The 20,597-nt window shown below is 31.7% G+C and overlaps 2 protein-coding genes across 3 annotated transcripts; one reads left to right on the top strand and one right to left on the bottom strand.

Moving 5' to 3' along the window:
• Positions 1-721: 721 nt before the first annotated feature.
• On the top strand, positions 722-8,516 carry LOC148629472 (1-acyl-sn-glycerol-3-phosphate acyltransferase epsilon-like). 2 transcript variants are annotated; one of them, XM_088551737.1, is made up of 8 exons: positions 722-1,012; positions 4,086-4,170; positions 4,708-4,823; positions 5,255-5,344; positions 5,685-5,775; positions 6,049-6,213; positions 6,477-6,600; positions 8,040-8,516. In XM_088551737.1, the coding sequence occupies exons 1-8, from the start codon at positions 803-805 to the stop codon at positions 8,260-8,262; spliced, it is 1,104 nt and encodes a 367-aa protein (XP_088407863.1). In that variant the 5' UTR covers positions 722-802; the 3' UTR covers positions 8,263-8,516. The 2 variants fall into 2 exon arrangements, with proteins under 2 accessions (XP_088407863.1, XP_088407854.1); XM_088551728.1 differs by having other exon boundaries at positions 722-1,018.
• Positions 8,517-12,190: 3,674 nt separating this feature from the next.
• Positions 12,191-19,507, bottom strand: LOC148629471 (E3 ubiquitin-protein ligase RNF146-like). Its single transcript, XM_088551719.1, has 2 exons — positions 19,240-19,507; positions 12,191-15,261 (listed from the first exon to the last, which is right to left on the bottom strand). Exons 1-2 carry the CDS (start codon positions 19,412-19,414, stop codon positions 14,558-14,560), a joined length of 879 nt encoding a protein of 292 aa, XP_088407845.1. The 5' UTR covers positions 19,415-19,507; the 3' UTR covers positions 12,191-14,557.
• Between the last annotated feature and the right edge of the window lie 1,090 nt (positions 19,508-20,597).

Genomic DNA, 20,597 nt, shown 5'->3' with positions numbered 1-20,597 from the left:
TAGCCGAATTGTATTAAAATGGCTTATTTCATGGGACATTTTTATGTAGAAAATATCGAGCGCATTTATCGAACTCTGAGATATTTCTACAGAAATAGCCTTCTGTACCATTGCACCTCCTGACGAAAGATTTTGTTGTTCATAGCTTGCGCTCTATATTTTTAGATTAAAAAACTACCCATAATCCTCACATTTTTGTGAAAATTCTTCGAAAACTGTGTAGCTGTAGCGTTTTGTGCCCTCCTTATGACAAAATTATCACGCAACAGCATGTATTTTCTGTATATTAGTATTCAGATAGTAATTTAGCTTTAAAATAGGCAAATAGTAAATTTGAAAAAAGTAAGTTGAAACTTTGGCAAAATAGTAGGCCAGAAACTAGTGTTAGTGAATTTACCCCTTTAACCAAATCAAACCAAATCAAAAACAAAAACTCTTGCAAAGTGCTAATTTTATGTGCAGTATGTAAATTTTATCTCAAAAGCGTAAACCCCAAAATAAAAAAGCTAAGACTGGTTACATGATCTATTACGGTTTCTGAACAAGAAATAGTACTGAATTCAGTGGGTTTTTGACATGCATGAATCAACTCTTGTCTGTTTCTTTTTTTTTTATATAAAGACTGCTACTTCAAATAAAAGAATATTGTTTCCCGCCATTTTCGTAATCCGGAAATTTCTGCGTGACAACGGATAGGTGGTTCTGATTTTATATCCTTGTGTACTTCCGGTTGGAATTTTAGCCATGTGATTGTTAAAACAAAGTTGTCATATGTCTTAGAGCTTTAAGAACAACACAAACAATGATTACTTTTTTACTCCATTTACATTATCTGAGATGGACGATACCTTGCACAGTGATGATGGGCTCGGCTCCTCTTGCTATGATGACTTGGAGTTTCTTAAAAGCAGTTTCAATGGCCTTACCTCATCAGTTTTATGTTATGACGGATGACCTAATGTTTTCAAGCTACATGAAACTTCTGATGTTCTTTTTTAATGTATATTCTAAGGTGAAGGTTTGTGTCTATTTTTATTTTGAGTCCTGTTGAATTTTTTTAGTAATATTTTTCGGATTTAAAAAAAGGAAAAAACAATTTACTGGAATTTTTATTTATCATAAATAGTTCATGTTTTACATGACTGTTCACAATGAACTATAGTGATGTCTGTTGGGACATTATTTTTCAGTCTGCAGACATGCATGTAGAATATAACATAAGTTACTGTATAAATGGATATTGCAGGTTTATACGTAATTTTGATTACTATGGTTTCATTTAATTTCTTTGGTATCAATTTTTGTTGATAGAGGAAAAAAGATGTTTCCTTGGATACTCTAATTTATATTTGTGCACCAACAAAGTGTTTGAAAAAAAATTCAGAATTTGTCTGCAATTCCTGTTAATTTTTCACTAAAGCCAGGGAAAAAAAGGGACGACCATTAGATTCTTATGGGGTGGGGGCTGGCAAATTTTTTTGGGGTCAGAAATTTTATTTCCAGCCTGGTGAAAGTCAGATTATTTATTTTCATCATAACCTTGGCTAGATTATTTATTTTCCATACTCATAAAAGAGTGTAATTTTTGTCTTTGAAAATTTTAATGTGAATAACTGGGTTACCAAAATATTAGGTTTGGGTTCTATATCGAAGCATGTATTACATTTTATGTATATTATTAAAGACATTATTAGATGAAGTTCATTCTCTATACTTCAAGGTATAGTCTCTGCTATATCTGACAGGTGGCATTTTTGCTGGACCTGAAATATGCCCGAAATTTAACGGAAAATATGGGAGAGACTTTTGAGGGGACAGATTCACATATCAATGTATATGAATGAAATCTACCATTGCAATATTCAACTATAGTATGTGGGCTATTCTGATAATACTAAATGGAAGATACCAAATAAGCTACTTTTTACAGAAGCATAAATACTCTAGGGGTTTTGACATGGAAAAATATGTCAATTTAAGTGATTTTTCAGTGGGGTAGGATTACATTTTTTTTTCATTTTGCCCCAAAACATTAAGTGTTACTGCAAATTTCTTGTAAAGTTGAGACATTGGGCTAAATAGTGATCCCTATATTTGTTTAGTTTGTTCACACATGCTGTCCCAAGAAACTTAAACACTCAAAGAACTGAGTCACAAAAAGCTTGGCTTTTTGACCCAGTGGGGTACAAGTATAGCCTTATACTGAAAAAGAATCTGATAATATTCTTTTGCAACAAATTGATTTGGTAATGGGAGGTATAAAGATACCTAAAAATCCCCAGGAAGTTGATGAGTGGGTAGGTGCATAGTGGATCCTCCCAGCCCACAGACTACTACACATTACCCCAGTAAAGTCATTTATGTACACATATTTAATATAGCCACTGGAGACTATTAGGATGTTCTATAAAACTTATGGAGTATTTAAACATGTATACTTTTCTAATTTATGAAAGTATGGCGAGCGTAGCAAGCCAAATATTTTTAAAGGTTTTGCGGAGGTCAGAATATTTATTTCCAATTTACTAGCCAAGGTCAGAATATTTATTTTCTAGCAATTTGCAAAGTCAGACTATTTATTTTCTGGGATGATGAGGCCAGATTTTTTATTTTATAAATAATCAGAGACAGGTTATTGACTTCCAAAATCTGCCAGGCCCCCCTAGGAATCTAATGGTGGTCCCCTAATATGTATTATACAGCTAAATCTAATCTATTTTTGCTCAAGTTTTAAAATGAAAATTTCATAAGTTTTGCATACATGGCCTTGGTACTTGTTTCACAACATACTTTTTCATGCACCAGTAATTCTTGTAAGGAATCAAGTTACGTATGTGGTACATCTGTCAGGGATTCAATACTTCTGTTTTCATTTCCTTGATTACAAGTAAAAGTTCTGAAAAGTAAAAATTTTTGTGAAAGAAAAATTAAGGCACCATGGCTATTTCTATGATATAAAGAAAGTTGTAAATCCCTGAGCTTTTACAACAACCTATATCCAAAGAAAGATGGAAAATGCAAAGAATATTATTATTTATTTATTTATTGTTAGCTCTGACATTAGCACCAAGGCTATCTTAAGCTTATAAACAGTTGATTTTCTGCTTAATTATACACTTATGGGGTAGTGAGATGTCGACTTCTAAATGTCACGTCTATTTCTGTGTCACTTCAAGAATGCCAAATTTTAACACATATAATCTTAAGTCAATCTGGATTAACATCCATGGAGAATATTTTTGTTGGATTCTTAATTTCATTGTTCCACACTATCCTCAAAAACCATGAAAGTTGGTTCTCCACAAAAAAAAAATAAAACCACAGTAAATTGTTGAAAGATGTGAAGATAATTTGAATTCTGTAAAAAGTTGAAGTTATACGGTACTTTTAAAATCAAATCAGAAGTGTTTTTATCGTAGAATTGGGGTGAAGTATTAATTTCTGCTGGCACCAGGAAATTATTTCCTTATTAAATAATTAGAGAGTCAAGAAGGGAAACATTTTTGCACTTGCCTTTCTAGGGATTATTTGTTAAGGCAGTGTATTAAACTTACAAATAAAAGAGAAAAATATGACAGATATAAATGTGACAAATTTTGCATCATGACAACTGGACTTTAGGGCAATATTAAATTTTTATTACCATTCTCTGTAAAGGGGATTCCAGTTTTTAATTTCCTTTTAATTAAAAAAAACAACCAAAATTAACAAACCACTAAGTGTAAAAATGATGCATTTGTTTAACATGTGCATCTTCAAATGTTTGTAATATTTATACATGCATAAATTTTTTTGTTTAAAAAAATGCTAACTGTTTTTGTTTTCATGTCATCATTTTCAGGAGTCAACTTTATATCAAATTTCTACAGACTTAAATGAGTGAATACACCTATGAATGTAAACAATCATTCCAAACTTTAAAAAAGATGTACCACTTTATTCTGGAATATAAATTAAAAAAAATCACAAGAAAATTCACCCTACCAGTTTTCCTTTGGTGGAAGGTTTTCACCTTATTCTAAGACTACCAGATATTCATAAAAAAAATTCTTTTGTATATATAAGTACATTTGCTTTACTTTTAGATTCATGTTTATGGTGATGTTAATGTACTGCTGGACAGCCATTTAGATGAAAATGTCATCTTTCTAAGCAATCATCAGTGTACAGGTATATATTTACATATTTTCAATTAATTCTATTAAAAAGTAGACAAAAAGCAGCAATAAACTTTTATTTTGCATAGGAAAAGAATTAATGTAGGAAGGGTGTCAGTACATTCATGTGTCAAATGCCAGTAAATAAATTGCATATTGCAACACATACATGGTTAATGTTCAAGAATGGGTCTTTAATGGTCTAAGGTTGTTTAATTAGACAATCCCTGGACCAACTATATCTTCTGATCATCATCATTGAATGTTGCTGTAAATTTGGTCAATTATACTATTGTCAGTGAAAACTTAGTGTTAAATTTGAAAAGAAATTAAAAAATCTTTTTTTTTAATTTGATTTTTTTCTTATGCAAACAGTAAAACCTATTAAAACCAAACAAAAGTCTAAATCTACTCCTCATTTCTCTGAGAAATTTTGGTAAATTGAGGCTGGTGTTTGGATTATACAGATAGCACTATAAACAACATAAAATATGTCTGGTGTTCAGTTTATTCATGATATGGTTCCATGGTATTTCCATTATTATTTCAGTTGATTGGATTGTTGCATGTATGTTATCAGAGCAAAGAGGGAACACTGGGAGGGTGAGATACATTATGAAGGATGGCCTAAAATACCTGCCTGTTCATGGCTTCTGTTGTTATCAGGTAGTGTCCTTTTATTGCTCTATATTTTGAAAGTTGAAATTTTAAAGTAGGCTTAGTTGTTGAAACTTGAAAAAATAGTATATTATTAAAATGTTGATAATGTCAAATCTAAACCAAAATATGTTATCTTGTAATAATGTGTGTATGCAGGGGAGGATCTTGGGGAGGGATCTGGATTTAACCCCTTTTTTGCTAATTAAAAAAAAATAGGGGGAAATGAGCAGGTGATAGCCTGGACCCTTCCAATTTAAATTTCTGGATTTGAGTCCCCTTTTTTATATAAATTTCTGGTTCTACCCCTGGTATGAATTTAGCAAGACATACCAGTGGAGTATTTAACAAAGGTATGAATACAAACAGCAATATTTTAGTTGGAGGACCTTTGATTGTAACATGCCTCATTTTCTTAATTCTTACTTTTCTGTTTTCAGCACTGCTGCATCTTTGTTGGCAGAAGTGGTCAGTATAAAGATGAAAAGTTCAAACAACAGCTTCAGTATTTGAAAGATAACAGAATGCCAGTAAGATATAAAAGAAACCATGAGAAATATTTTTCTTTTTTGAAGTTTTACCAACAGAAGTCACAGTAGCAAGTGCTGTTTACTAACAACTGTATTTTACATAAATGTATTATTGTGAAACTTTTTGGAAAGGAAATTATATAAAAAAGTGCTGTTTACTGAGAACTGTAAAATGTTAATCACAACTTTTCAACCAATGGCATGATTAACTTAACTTGTAGTATTCTGTGCAGTCACTTCTTGAAACACAAACAATGACATCAGCCTACTGTCTCTTCATTTTTAATTGATTTCATATAATAGAATCATAAAGAAATTCAACATTTTAATATTTATTTAGACATGGCTTGTGATTTATCCAGAAGGAACAAGATACAATCCAGAACTACCTCATGTAATTGACAAAAGTCAACAGTTTGCAACTGCTTCAGGTTTGTTTTATTTTGACAAATATAAATGAAGTCAGAGCGTTATGTCCTTTAACACAATATATTTAGTGGTTGACTTTCTACTTCTAATGAATTGAAAACTTGTGTGCAGGTAACAATATGGATGAGGTTGATAATTGCATAATGGTGAATGTTTTCTATTTCTTTATATGACTTAGGCTATGCATACGATGGATGGAGTTCAATGTTGAATTTTAGACTTTTATGCCTGAACATTCTAATCTTGTTCATAGATAAATGCTCTTTTTCCTAAAGGTTATGGAATACTGGAGCATGTACTTACACCAAGACTTACTGCTTTAAAAACAAGCTTACAACAGTTAGACAGTCATATCACAGCAGTTTATGATATTACTATTGCATATAGCAACACATATGATGCTCAAATGAGCAAGAGAATTCCCGCTTATAGTATGGCTGGTAAGTTATCTTCTATCAATAGTGTTTATGTTTATGGTGTAATAAAAATTTGCACAATATTTAATGTATTTTACACTTTTTTATTACCTTTTATTCACAGTCCGAATTTTGTTCAAATGTTTCTAAATTAGGAAGGAAAAACTGATCAGGTGATCACATACAACACTGCATTTAAAATTTTACAGGGCCATAAAATATGTGTTACCAAATAAATAACAGTGCTTTCACAATATTTCAATTTGTGTTAATTCTATCGTTTGTAGATTTCTTACTTGGAAAGTCTCCTGATATTCATGTCAATATAGAGAGAATTAATATTGAAGATGTCCCAGTTCTAGACAAGGAGTTACGAGACTGGTTGTATAAGCAGTTCCAGAAAAAGGAAAGGTATCATTTCATATCAACCTTTATGAAGAAGGTTGTACAACATGCATGAAATATATTAAAAAGCTGCTTGTACATGACTTACTAGCTTATGCCATCACTAGGCATTCACTGTTGTCCATTAACTTTTTAAAAAAAAATCATCTACTCTGAAGAAAATGATTTTTGGTCACCATCTTCCTTTAGAGTTTTGTGGTTTGAATTTGAAAGCACACTTCAGATGCAGAATTAAAAGATTAAGTTAGTTTTGAGGGTAAAATTCTTGTTAGAGTTATTTTTCCCTTGAAAAGCGAAAAGTGATATTTTTTTTCAGTTTTTCACCAATATCTTCAAAAACATAATAGAAAGAAAAAAACTTTCAGTTGATGAAATGATCTTTATGATAAGGCCTACAAAAGTGTCTGCAGAGGGAAGTTGTAGGAAGACTCTTTGTCAGAGGTATTGCACTTGATAGGCAAAAAATTTACCAGGTGAGCAATTCAGGCTCCTTTGAGCCTCTTGTTATATACATTTTAGTATTATGTAAAAGTTGACGAATTTGATACCTGGATTTAATGAGAAAATATTTTGTCACTTGTTCAAAATTTTATTTTGAAACCAATTCATTTAATTGCACTGCTTGAAGCATAGGTCCTGTTCCTTTAAACAATTTTATACAGCATACATGTATTTTACTTAGACACAGCCCTTTTTTTTCGCGATGGGTGGGGGGGGGGCTTGGATTTTATTTTAATTTAGACATTCGTTTTAAAAAATTTCAGCAGCAGCTGGAGGTTTTACAAAATTTTTATTGAAATCTACATAGTTAAGAAATGGGAGGAATATTGAATCATGATATTTTTTTCTGTCCATGGCTGAGTAAAAATTTTGTTGCTCAAACTTGCCCCCTTGGTTATAAAAATTGTCAATGCATTACTGCATTCTTCTGGATAATACTTTATATTTTCCCTAAACATTACAAAGGTGGAAACAGCCTAGCATGCCAGGTGGCATCCTCCCATTTTTCAGAAAAAAAATGGTTGAATAGAAAGAAAACTGCTGAAGAGTGACTGCCTATGCCCTCTCTTTGGTCAGTCAGTATCCTGCTCTTTAATTCATTCATCCACCCTTGCATCATTCTAATAAGTCAGATAAAATTCATTTTAAACCATAATTATCAGTTATATATACCTCATTCAAAGAAAAACCACAGTACAACACAAGGTATTCCATAATAAACAAGAAACATGAAAAACAAAATGAACAGTTCATGTAGACACAGAAAGTTAATAAGACTGGTAACAAATTTATCGTAGTTAGAGAAATTATAATACCAATATGCCCACAAAAGGAAGTTAACTTTTTAAATGACAATATGAGGGCTTGCAAGTAATGTCAAAATTATGGTAGTAAAACACAAATTCAAGTTTGGAATAAACTGCCTTTATCTATTTTTTAATTAGGTTACTCTCAGGATTTTATAGCCATGGTTCCAGCACTTTTGAAAAATTTCCTGGCACTGCAACAGTTATGACAGTAAAAGCAAGACAAACAGTACCAGCTTTTCTTTTTTATACCATCTCTATGGCAACCATTATGTCTTTTTCTAAGTCTAGAAATCTTTATATGAACGGGTCAATTTTTGCTGTAATTGGAGGTATTTTATGGGTTTCCTTCAGAACTTGACAAATTTGATTTTAATCAGGAAAGATGTATTTTAAATAGTTTGACTATATTTTTGGCACTTGTGCACTTTTCATTATGGAACTTTTTATCAGACACAATTTGTAAAATTATACACTTACATGTAAATATATTTACGATATGACATTCTTTACACATTTTTATTGTTAATCAGGGAAAATTATTAATGAAGGTTGTCATTTGATATTACTTATAGTTTTACAAACAATGAATTATTGAGTAAATCGTTGATGATATTTTATATTGTGTTATTTTTGTGATTGGAAGTTGCAATTATAGCTCTAAGCAGATTGTGTATTTTCTTACATTTATAATGTATTTCAACTCAATATGAATCCTAATGGAACAAATGCAGACATATTTTTTCGAAGTAAGCCAAAAACTGTTTGTCATTAAGGTTTGAAATGCAGTTTTGATGTTAATGCAAAATGCATGATATCTGAAGGTAATTAATAGAAGCAGTCATTATTTTAAGCAAACTTGTAAAGTTAGAGAACATTGGAAAAGCAAAAGATGAATTGAACTTAGAACACAGAATTCTAGTTTTTTCTTTAGTGACTGTGGCATTGAATGAAATGGGAACAAAAGCAGATTGTTTGTGAACTTTGACAACTGATAGGTTGTGGTATGATGTTGTAACTTAAAGCTGCTGCAAAAAGAATTACCGTACCAGCATAAATAATTATAGGACTCCAAGAACAATGATATTTTGTCATGCACATCTACATATGATGTCTAATCTTCCTAAAATCCCAAGAGCTGTTGAAAAAAAGAGTTGTTTTAGCTAGGTTTTAACATGTTAAATATTTAAGTTTGATTATTTTTCTTCAGAGTACTCTGATATTATTTATATTCCTTACTGCAAATCTACAAATGCTCTACATCATATTTCGTGAATATTTCTTGAGTGGTTTAGGAGGGTTATGCTTACAAAGTACCAATTTCAACACCCTCAAGGTGGATTATCTCCCTTTGGAGTCCAACAATAATTATATTCTTTCATGCACTTATTTATAATTCCCAACATGCCTATAAGATTTCATGGCCCCTTTATATATATACTTTTATTCAGCCTCCATAGGGAGAGTAAGGTAGAATTGTAACTGTTTTTATACCCCCGAAACGAAGTTTAGGGAAACCACTCAATCTGTAGGTCTGTTTGTTTGTCCACATTTCTTGTAGGTGAAACTCCCCTTTGACTGTTCAAATGCTTATTATTTTAGAGCAGAGTTGAGATCAAAAGAATAATAAAAAATAACAATATTCTGTTTTCCCATTTGTTATAGTTCTCTAGCAGTTTATATTACATGTAATCATATTTTAAGAGGAAAATAAGTCATGCCACAGTCTGGATAATGCAACCATCCCGTTGCATTTTTTTTTATTTTTATGTAATAAAAGAAGTGCTTAGTGTTTTTTCCATATAAGGTAATGCACATTTCCAAAATCTTTGTATATAATCATTTATTGTCCATTGCAACGCGTCATGACAGGGCATGGAAATGCTGGGTGTCCGTCCGCTTTTTCCACACTTTTTTGTAATGCTTTTACAAAATAAGTTTGTCTTTGGTATGTGGCAATATTATGAAGAGTTACAGATTAAGTTTGACTTTGGTTATGGTTAATTGGTTTTTACAGAAGTTACGACCCTTCACTTAGAAAATTTCAGTGAATTTAGTTTTCCACACTTTTTTTGTAATGCTTTTACTAATTGATTTTATCTTTTGTATGTTGTTTTACTTTAAGATGTTACAGATTAAGTTTGACTTTAGTTACAGTTGATTGATTTTTGTGGAAGTTATGGCTCTTAGACTTAAAGTTTTCTGCAGTGGATATCGCAATGCTGTTCTTTTATTTCTTTTAATTTGATGAGATGTTAGTCCAAGTATTTACATAGTTTAAGTATGAACATGTCCATTAGTAAAAGTAAAATTCTACAAAAATCATTCTCCAATCCTCAAGTCAATGTTTTACCACTTTCACCCCAAAGTTATGAAGACCGAAGTTGACAACAAGTCTTTTCCCTGTAGATGAAAATCTCCTATTCTGTAGGTAAAAAATTTCTACCTTACAAGGTAAAATCTCCCTCTTTCAGCTGTATAACTGCATATTTAAATGATGTTGTCTATTTAAATGACCACAGAAGCTCCATTGTTACAAATTCAATAGATGAATTCATTTTACAAAACTGGTATTTACCTTTGGCTATTCCAGTTCAATAAAGTCAGAAGTCACAATCAACTCACTGTAGAACTTGTAAGGGCAACTCCTCCTTAACTGCTGAAGGGATTTCGATGAAATATTATAGGAAGGTTAGGCATCCTATGTAGTGCTAATTTGGTATGAGGGAATACAATTTCTGTCCTAGGACTCCAAGGAGAGATTATTCCTAGTTAAACATTTTACTCCATTTGAAGAGGTAGAGGGGGTATTTTCTTTGTGAGCTTGCTCACAATATTTCTAGTTTTTTTTTTCTGGTTTCAATGAAAGTTTACAGTCCATTCATCTGGCATAATGCATTGCAAAACAAAGACAAAATTTACATCTCCAGACCTCTCTAAGTCTTTCAACAACTCAATGAGGATAAGACTTGTAACACATATATCTGTTTATACATAAATCTGTCATAAATACACCAAGAATGTGTCCAAATCTATGATTTTCTAAGAAGGTTCATAAGACTAGATTTTGACACTTAGATTATCTCGTTTCTTGATGCATCTAATATCCCAATTATTTCACAAGCACATCTTCATATGCTGCTCAACCTACATGCAAAATATCCATCAAACAATAAAGACAGACGGGATCATTTCTGTATATAGAAAATAACACATGGAAAATCCGTATTGCATGCTGTATCGACCACGAGATACCAATATCAGGCCCAAGGGGTTGATATTGGTTGAGTGGTGGTACAGCGTGCAATACAGATTTTGCCATGTATTATTCTTTATATCATATATTTTTAGAAGGACCAGAGAGAAGATATTTTGTCAAATCAATATAATGAGAATGAAAATGGTGAATATGTCTTAAGAGACAACCCCACCATGATGGAAAATGTCCGCTCAAGGCCACCCATGGGTCTTCAATGAGCGAAGAAGGATCCCTCACAACACAGGGCAGGGTGCAGCTGGTCCCATAACAACATTATACACAGGTACAATGAAATAGTTGCTCCTATAAACTCTAGCAACATAAAAGTAAGTAAACTAAAAGTGAAAATAAAACAATACATTCAGAGGCCAGAAATTCGGACTTGTGAGATAGATGAAGTGCAAATTAGAATGGAGTATATTACATATATGTTCTTGAATGGTATGGGTCTGGACAAGTTCATGTACTATACTTCGATGACTTCACTATATATTTCATAATTACAAGTAGGTTCATCACAGGAAATGAGATATAAGCGATTTCAGTGTTAATATTGAATAAACAGAATGCTTACTATACAGATATAAATTGCTGGTAGTCCCTCATTTTTTATTATCTTCACATTAAAGATTTTTTTTTATGGAGAGGTTACTTAAAGTGTCATCTGCACTTGATAGTAAAACCATAGATGTCAGATAATGAACAAGGAGTTCTGAAAGGGGTGCAATACGGGGTAAACGATTCGATTTGTGATGCAGACCAACCAAAAGAACATTTTTGGGATATAAAAAATACCTGTATTTAGTACTAAATATATGATATACATTTACATTGAACTTCGTAACATTGTTTGCCCAACTTTCATTTACAATTTCATCAAAATCCCCCAAAATGGTTTAGGAAAAGTTGGGCTTATAGGAAATATGGACAGACAGTTTGATTCCTATATATCCCCAAACTTTGCATGTGGGAGATAAAAGGTATATCCAATTGGACTGACAGCTTATAGCTTTTAAAATGCAATAAATAATCATTTTTGTGGGCTTTTATTAATTAGAAATACATAACATTTATAAAGTATAGACAATTGGGTAAAAATGAAAAGATAAACAGCACTTTAATTTTACATTTCATAAATACATTTGTATTACGGAAAACATGTGCATGTTGTACTTCTGGTAATATTTTAAACAGGGATATTGGTAGTCTGTTTTACAGGCTAAGTTAATCTGAGATTCTAAAAAAACCTTGTTCACGCAGCACACATCTTCAGTTAACAAAACATTGAAAATATCGATACATGTACATACACTTGTACAAATGGTTTCTATGAGATGAATATTTAGCAAATCAGAATTAATTTTTAAAATTAAATACATATGATGATATAATATTATCAATTGTTAAACTAGCATTTGAAAAAAAAAAACATCCAATAATATTACACATACAACAAAAACAAGACTTGCTGAAATGTAAAATAAGATGATTGCATACTCTAAAAGATAAACATACCCTAACTATAAAGATATGAATAGGCTTTTACCTTTGAAAATTCTAAAGCAGGAGATCTCTCTCAATTTTTTTTCTTAAAGTGGAAAATTAGTCAAGGTTGTGTTAAGAGGTATGTTTTATGTTTAGAAAAGGACCTTATTTGCACTTAAATTCAATATCACTGCAACAATTCTCATGACTCCTGTCCCATGAAAGATGACATGTTACTCTTTATTACAATGACAATGAATTAATTGTTTTTATCACAGGTTCAATTTACTTTGACAAGAACTGAAGTAATTTATTATGATTTTCAGCCAAAAATACAAATAAGAAAAGAGAAATTTCCCATTGTGGCTAGATCTCCCACTTTTGAAACAGGCAAGTAAGCAAGAGCATGTTGATTATTTTATGAAATATTGGGAGGTCCCCACCGAAAGAGGTTGACTTATCAACTATGAATATGTTTCCATTAAAAAAAAAACTTTCTTACAGATTTGATTAGAAGACTTTAGTAGAAAATCCCAGTGCGACCTAATTATTTAAAATGAAATAATTATTTTTTGTCGGAACTCCTATTCACTCTAAACATCATACCTTTCCCAACCAGTATAACAACAAATCACTCAACCATGTCATATTGATGGCACATAAAATATCATTTTATATAATTATATATCTTCTTAAACATCTCTCCATAATATATTTATATCACAGGAAAAATATATTGTATCACATTGTCACTTTTTTTGGTACATCTATACTTTAATAAATTGCATTCACAGAGTCAACAACTAAAAAGCAGTTACACAGAGTATGCTAAAGCACATGATAAGCATGTTCTCCCTGTTTTTGGTATTTGAAATATCTCTAAAACAAAAACAACAGGATCACACAGAAACTTGAAAGAGATTTTTTTTGGAGTAACAAAAAAAACTTTATTTAAAAGTTTTATTATTAAAAAGTACTATGCTATGCTAGTTCACAATTAAACATGTTAAAAAAAATGCCAAAGAGCTTTTTTTGTCAAAGTGATATGTAACATTTAAATTTAATTTTAGTAAGTCCTTTTTGATTTTTTAACATAAAGTTTCCATTTCTAGTATTAATATACTTTAAAGCTATTATATGAATACATAAATAGTACCAGTAATATAAAATGAAACAAATATTAAAATTCTTTACATACAACTACCAGTAATTAGTTGAAATGATTGTGTTTTAAAAGAATATGTTAAGAACATGTACATGTATGTTATTCAAAGTGACTTGTAACATACAACTGTTATTTTGCTAGTAGTTTAACAGTCATACTAGAAGTTTACATAGCTGTTTTATAACCACAAATCATGACAGTTTTTTTCACATATAGTGATGATGCACATCATCATTCATGCAAGTTTCTTTACAAACATTTTACTCCTATGAATTTAAAATAGCAAGGTTGACTGGTTTAGCCCAGCTCTGTCAGTGTTTTCACTATTTTTTCTCCTAAAAGGTCAAATAAAAATTTGAACAGGACAAATTCATTAATTCTTAAATAAATGATGTGTAATTTTTTCCCACTTGAACTGACCAGACAGGTGTTTTATTCATGCAAATTGGCTTCCAGCCTGTTCCTACGGAAAACACTGCTCTGTAGTCTTTTCTCCTGTATCACATTACACAGTTCACAGTGCAGTCATTTAAAATTAAAAACAGATAGCACTGCCTTAGTGATTAAATTGTTGGGTTGCAAGCCAAGTGGTTAAATGCCATGGGGAGAACAGATAAACTTTCGACACATCATGAATTGAAAACACATTACATTAAGACATCACTATGTTACCATGAAGTTGACATTTCTTCACCTTTTTGTTCATTTTGTGCACAGCACATGAATTGAACACTGCATTGAACATAATCAGAGAGAAGTTGGTCCTGCAATATTGAGTTGTTGTAACTGTTCTGTGAGATCTTGTTGTGATGATGTAACACTACTTGGGGGACTGTCCACAGGGGTGTTAGGAGTCTGTGGTGTGTTATTGGGTACATTTAAGTCATCACTATCTTGACTAGATGTTGGTTGTTGAACATTTGATTGTACAACATTTGATTGTACTTCTTCTCCACCATCACCACCAAGACGATTTGAAATTTCATTACCATATTTTAACCCTGCGACACCTTTGACATCAGGTATGCTGATCAGATCTCGTTTCATTCTTCTCTTCCTTGATCTGTCATTTCTCCTAAACTGAACCATATTGTCTAAATCTATTATGTATAGAAATCCTGCAATCAGAAGTTCAAAAACTTTTTCCCCATTTTTATGGCGGACTTCGATCTCCTGGCTAGTTCTATCATCATATTTCCACCAACCATTTCTTCCTTCATAATACCACTGATACTCATCATCAAATTTGATCGTTTTCTCCAAATCTTCAGATCTAACAAGAACAGGCTTGGCAAAAAAATCTGCAGGGATTTCTTGTCTACATAATGCACATTTCTTACTCCTATTTGCAACTCCTTTAACACAAAGAAAACAAAAAATATGCCTACAGGGTAACTGCACAGGGTAAATACTATTCTGTAAACAGACTGAGCACTCAATTGTTAACTCTCCTGAAATAAAAAGAAAATACATTATGTGTGATACATTGTACAAATAATGAGAATAGGTATGGTGTATATATCAAACATGTATATTGTACATGTATATTCATAAAACAGACATCACTTATATTTGTACCTCAACTAACTCTAACTAACTACTATTTATGTATATATGTTATACAGCATTGTCCTCAGGTACATTACAATTTTCTATCAAAACCCATAATCTTAGTCTATCCTATAGGATGTGTCCCCACTCTCCACTCTCCTACCCACCCACCCCCAAATGGTTTGGAACCCTGAAAAAAGAAAGTACAGGACCTAATCTAGACATTGATGACAAGGAGAATTTTGAGTAAATTCTATTTGAAACAATTTGTGTTATCCATAACAAAAATTTCTCCCTGGTCCTTTGTCGGCTCAAAACATCTTAATGAAACTTGGTAAAAGTTATAAGTGTACATGAAGTCTACTAAATTAAAAAAGGGAACCTAGTACTTTATGTTTGGCTTGCACTTAAGCCTGCCTCATAACAATTATTATGCTGATTGCTGTAAAAAATACTCAGAAGAGCACACAAAATTTTAAATTTTGTGTCCAATATGCACCTAATGTAGAGAAACTTTTCCAAAAAATCATCATTCTGACACTTGAGAAACTTTCGTCCAGGCAAATCACTATATCACGATCTACTGAAACTTAAATAGTAAAAGATGCCACCTCAACAAAATTTTCAAAGACATTATGTTATTTGATATGAACTACTCAAGACTTTTTCAAAAGTGTTATTCTGGTTAAAGAGATTGTGACAATACCCTGCTTTCTATGCAGAACCTGAAACTGTTTGGCTAATACAAATACATATCTACACTGTATCTAGAATGCTTTTTGCTGGTTCCGACTGATGAAAATATTCTAATCAAACTAGGTAGGAATAATTATAGTGTGAGTGATTTTTTCAAACTTTGCATATGCGTTTGGAACACTATACTGACCAATAAAAACCAACTCTTAACATATCAAATATTTATAGTAAGCCTAAAATTGGCATCAAATCTTTTACTACGGAGGTCACGTGATTGGTTACAGGTGACATGTTGGATAGTGGTTGTTGTCATTGATATGTCTAACAACTGCAAGGCCAAAAATTGAAGTGATCCAATATACACCAATTAAATCAATTACAGTATGCGGTGCAAGCTAGATGATTGTTTCACGTTTGGTGGCTCTGCTAAGTCTTTTTATCATCCTAGACCCAAGGAAGAAGTTTTCATTGTGTGAGCAATGGTTGGTAAACATATATTTCCTTGTCAGGGCTTCAACATATACAGCAGAGTCTGCAAAGATCACGTTGATGGAAGCTACTTTGTAAGAAGTCTGGTGGTAATTTTATTTGTATTTTTCCATCTGTTCTTTAAGACAATCATTATGAATCATAATTTAAAACTTCTCTGGTACTAATGTATCATCATAGATTAGACGTTTGTAAGGTTTAAAAAAAAAAAGAAATTAATTCCACAAAATATTGAATCACATTATTTTTTCTGGATTAATTTTATTCTCCATGAACTTTTTTTTATAATTTCAATCCTATCAACAAGGTACAGTTTTTCGTGTTTCGTCAAAAAAAAAAGGTTGATTAAAATGTTAATAGAATAAAGCCCACTACGTGCAAAATTTATACAAAATATGTGTTGTGCTTCTAATATTATTCTTCAATTTTATAATGGATTCAGACAGCTGGAATTTTAAAATGTAATATGACTGATATGGAAATCCTTTGTTTTTTTTACATTTGATGTGTCTATGACAAACTTTTGCAATACTTTTGATTGATGATAAAATTATTTGAATATTTTCTGCACAAAATTCATAATTCTTTCATACACTCTGGTCGTATTCCGGGTGTCATATGTTACAGGTAATAATTACTCCCCTTGTCCTGTGTTTATTGCCCTCATTTACAGTGTACAGTTTTTATCTGTCACTCGTGTCATATGGCAACGTAAATTATTACCCACCTCCTTCCCCACTTCATTTCCTTTGTATAGTCTTAAGTCCTACTTCACTTGTAAACCGTTAGAATAATTATATTACCAGTGCCACCCTTTTTACCTTTTCTACTTTTTTTTAATGTTTTATTGTTCAAAGCTTATTCCCAACTTGCGGACCAACATTTTGTCAATATTTATCTCCCTTTGGAGCAGGTGTCTATTGGGAACACGTAAGGTTTTCCATCCGATATCGACGACACTTTAGAAAATCTCGTAAGTCAGAAGGGAATTTCTCGTTCTACTGACCCTACCATAAATTTTCTTTACCCAAGATACAAATGAAAATGATCCTTATGTAACCTACCAACAAAATGAAACACCCTGTAAATTTTAGAAACACTGTTGTGTTTGTCTGCTGGGGATTCCATTTTCATTCGAGTTTCCTCTTTTTTCTGCACCCGAATCCTAACATCGATTAGAGAGACTTCAAAATTAAACCTGCTCTTACGGGAGGCAACTCTGCAAAAACAGGATAAAATATGGCTGCATCCCGAGCTCCGCAAGTAGGGAATTCCTTTTAGTGTAATAAATTATTCAATAATTTATTATCATTATTTTGTTTATACTGTTTATCTATATTTATAAATTTAAATATAACTTTTTATACTTCATTATATTCATATATATTTTTCCCACGTTTTACAGTTCAAAGCTAATTTTTCATCATTCAATAATTATTTTTCTGTCTAATATTTCTTTTATAAATTTCTTCATTAAACATATATTTTATTTTATTTTCTTAAATACATGTATAGTCTTAAATCAAAAAAATACCTTCTTATAAAGCACTTTGAAAATACCCGCACATGATTTGTAAGTGTAGTCAAGGACGTTAAAAACCCTAAGTAGTAGTTTTTGTAGATGGGTCATAGGAGGGATTGAAATATCAAATCTCACTACTTTTTGTTTTACGAGCCCGTATAATAGGAGGGTGGACCCAGAGAACACTCTCAGATTGGAAATTTTCTTTGAATAGTCTTGATTTATGCTAATTGTCCTGTGAAGTCACATTACAGGGTATCGGACTCCTCAACACTAGCACTCACATAACTGTCAGTTACTTTTTTCAACTACATGTAATAGAATTGATTTAACCTTACTTGTAAAAATCTACGACTTACACTTTAATTGCATAAAGTATACATGTACTTCTTGAAAGGGGAAATTATTACTTTATGTTTCACTTTCAATTAAGGCCAATCCTTTCTTCATATTTTTAAATGTATAGAAATTCATCAAAGTGACACTTGAGAAACTTTCCTCCAGGCAAAACACTACATCAGGGTACACTGAAGCTTCAGAAATATTAAAAATGTAGGCTAGATAAAACATTTCAAAAGATGTCCATGTTATTTTTAAACAAAATACTTCCAGTGGGAAGGATCTTGATTAAACGCTGCAATTTACACAGAACCTGGAACACGTTTTCTGATAATTTAACGAATATTTGGAATGCCTGCCACCTGCCACTTATTACCGATGAAAAATTTCTTAACAAACTTGGCAAAATAATAAATGGCATGAAGTCTAATTTGTTGAAAAGAGAACCCAATACTTTTGCTTTGAATTTCACTTGCAATAAGAATACTGCCTTCCTCATATTATCTTTGCCAAATTGCACAAGAAATACAAATAATCCAGCTTTTTTTCTCTCTCTCCACAATAAGTTTAAAAGCACCCAGATGAAAAAGTTCGGGGTATGGAGGAACAGAATTCCAACCTCTTAAGCTGTAGGAGTAGTTATATGAATACATCCTTTTAAGTATATGACATGTATACTGCATTGTGCTGGTTACAAGAGTCAGAAGCCAATTTGATTTGGCCATTTTGGCAAGTTCTATGACTCTTGTTGTGGCATCCAGGCCTGGGTCTTAAGGTAATGCTAGAAGTTAGGAATTGACCCTACAACATTTTGCAAAATTAAGTTGCATACCGTTTTCTGAAAGAATATCTGCACCAACGTCTAATTTGATGTTGTTTCCTTCATTGTCGACTGAAATTTGTTTTCGTTCACTAGCATTCGAAGTGATTATTTCTGTATCACCAACCGTTTCATTGGTTTGGATGACAGGTATTCTAGACATAGAGTCTGAGTCTGGCCTATTCATCGCGATCCTATCATCTGTATGTTCTTACAAGAGTATCCACCGACGACGAATGCCATCCGAGACAGTCATCGATACTTTGTGACCTTCACCTTCTTAGTAATATTTGCTTTCGTACTACGTTAAGAGAAACAATATTTTAGAATATCGTCCTTCCTGAATTGAATTATCAATGAATATTGGTGCATCAATTTATTTTGTTGGTATAAATTATGCCAGACTCGGAGATTTAGTTTATATGTTTAAGGATGCGAAAGTACGAAATAAACGATGACAATATTAAAAGCCTAATCAATTATCGGACACGGCCCTACATTTTTATTCCGTACAAATTTTAAAACGTTAACCTGATATTTTAGAATTTATTCAATGAAACAGCAATATTTTTATTAATAATTCACAAAATATACACAGTACATTCCGACGTACTATCAGTTTTATATGAAATATACAGCATTTCTGGGTGTTGAACTATTTGACATTTATTAGAAATAACCCTAGAGACCATATATAAAAGCTCTCTTCAATTGTTTATAATTGAGTCCTTTCATGTAAATCCCTTTAGTTTCGTAAACTCATGCTTATTTATCAAACATATATGATAATTATGTGTGTGACGAAACAAAAATAAATGAATAAAATAAATTAACAAAAAAAAAAGCCAATAAGTCTAACATGTCTTAAAGAAGTAGCATTTATAAATAAACTACTTTTGTTCACCCGAACATTTCGGAAAATTTATACTATCTATTTCTATACTTTATCTGAAATAAATATGAAACACTTACCGTCTTAAGCATTCCAGAAATCCTCAAGAAAATTCCTGGTATGCCTATACTACCGCACTAATAATCAGTACAGATAAGAATTAACAAAAGTTCGTTGATGTCCATTTCTGTCAAATACTCGTTAACACTAATTTTACACATATTAAAAATGTAAATGTAAATACTTTTAAAATATACATCACACCCAATATTTTCCTTTTTGTTTTCAATTACTGGTAAAAAAGCATGGGTAATCTAACTTAATTTCGAGATAGTCACTGAGTCTAGTAGATTTTGATTAGATTACGTAGGGAAATTTTCTTAGTAAAGAAATTCTTTTTAAAAAATAAAAAAAAAACAAATATGATAACCTGATATTTTTCAATATTCTCTCTTAAGGGGTCACAGAACTTGTTTCG

Source organism: Perna viridis, chromosome 1 (genome assembly GCF_037379345.1).
Source record: "Perna viridis isolate PV_CMFRI_1.1 ecotype Kerala chromosome 1, ASM3737934v1, whole genome shotgun sequence".
NCBI lineage: Eukaryota > Metazoa > Mollusca > Bivalvia > Mytilida > Mytilidae > Perna > Perna viridis.
This window is presented reverse-complemented; position numbering and strand designations above follow the sequence as displayed.

What these genes read in the sequence shown, in the direction of transcription:
- LOC148629472 (XM_088551728.1), top strand. Translation starts at nt 803, where the DNA reads ATGATTACTTTTTTACTCCATTTACATTATCTGAGATGGACGATACCT. An exon ending in ATGTATATTCTAAGGTGAAG is followed by an intron (nt 1,019 to 4,085) that starts GTTTGTGTCTAT and finishes CTTTACTTTTAG; the next exon opens with ATTCATGTTTATGGTGATGT. An exon ending in CAGTTCCAGAAAAAGGAAAG is followed by an intron (nt 6,601 to 8,039) that starts GTATCATTTCAT and finishes TTTTTTAATTAG; the next exon opens with GTTACTCTCAGGATTTTATA.
- LOC148629471 (XM_088551719.1), bottom strand. Translation starts at nt 19,414, where the DNA reads ATGAATAGGCCAGACTCAGACTCTATGTCTAGAATACCTGTCATCCAA. An exon ending in AGATATTCTTTCAGAAAACG is followed by an intron (nt 15,262 to 19,239) that starts GTATGCAACTTA and finishes TTTTTATTTCAG; the next exon opens with GAGAGTTAACAATTGAGTGC.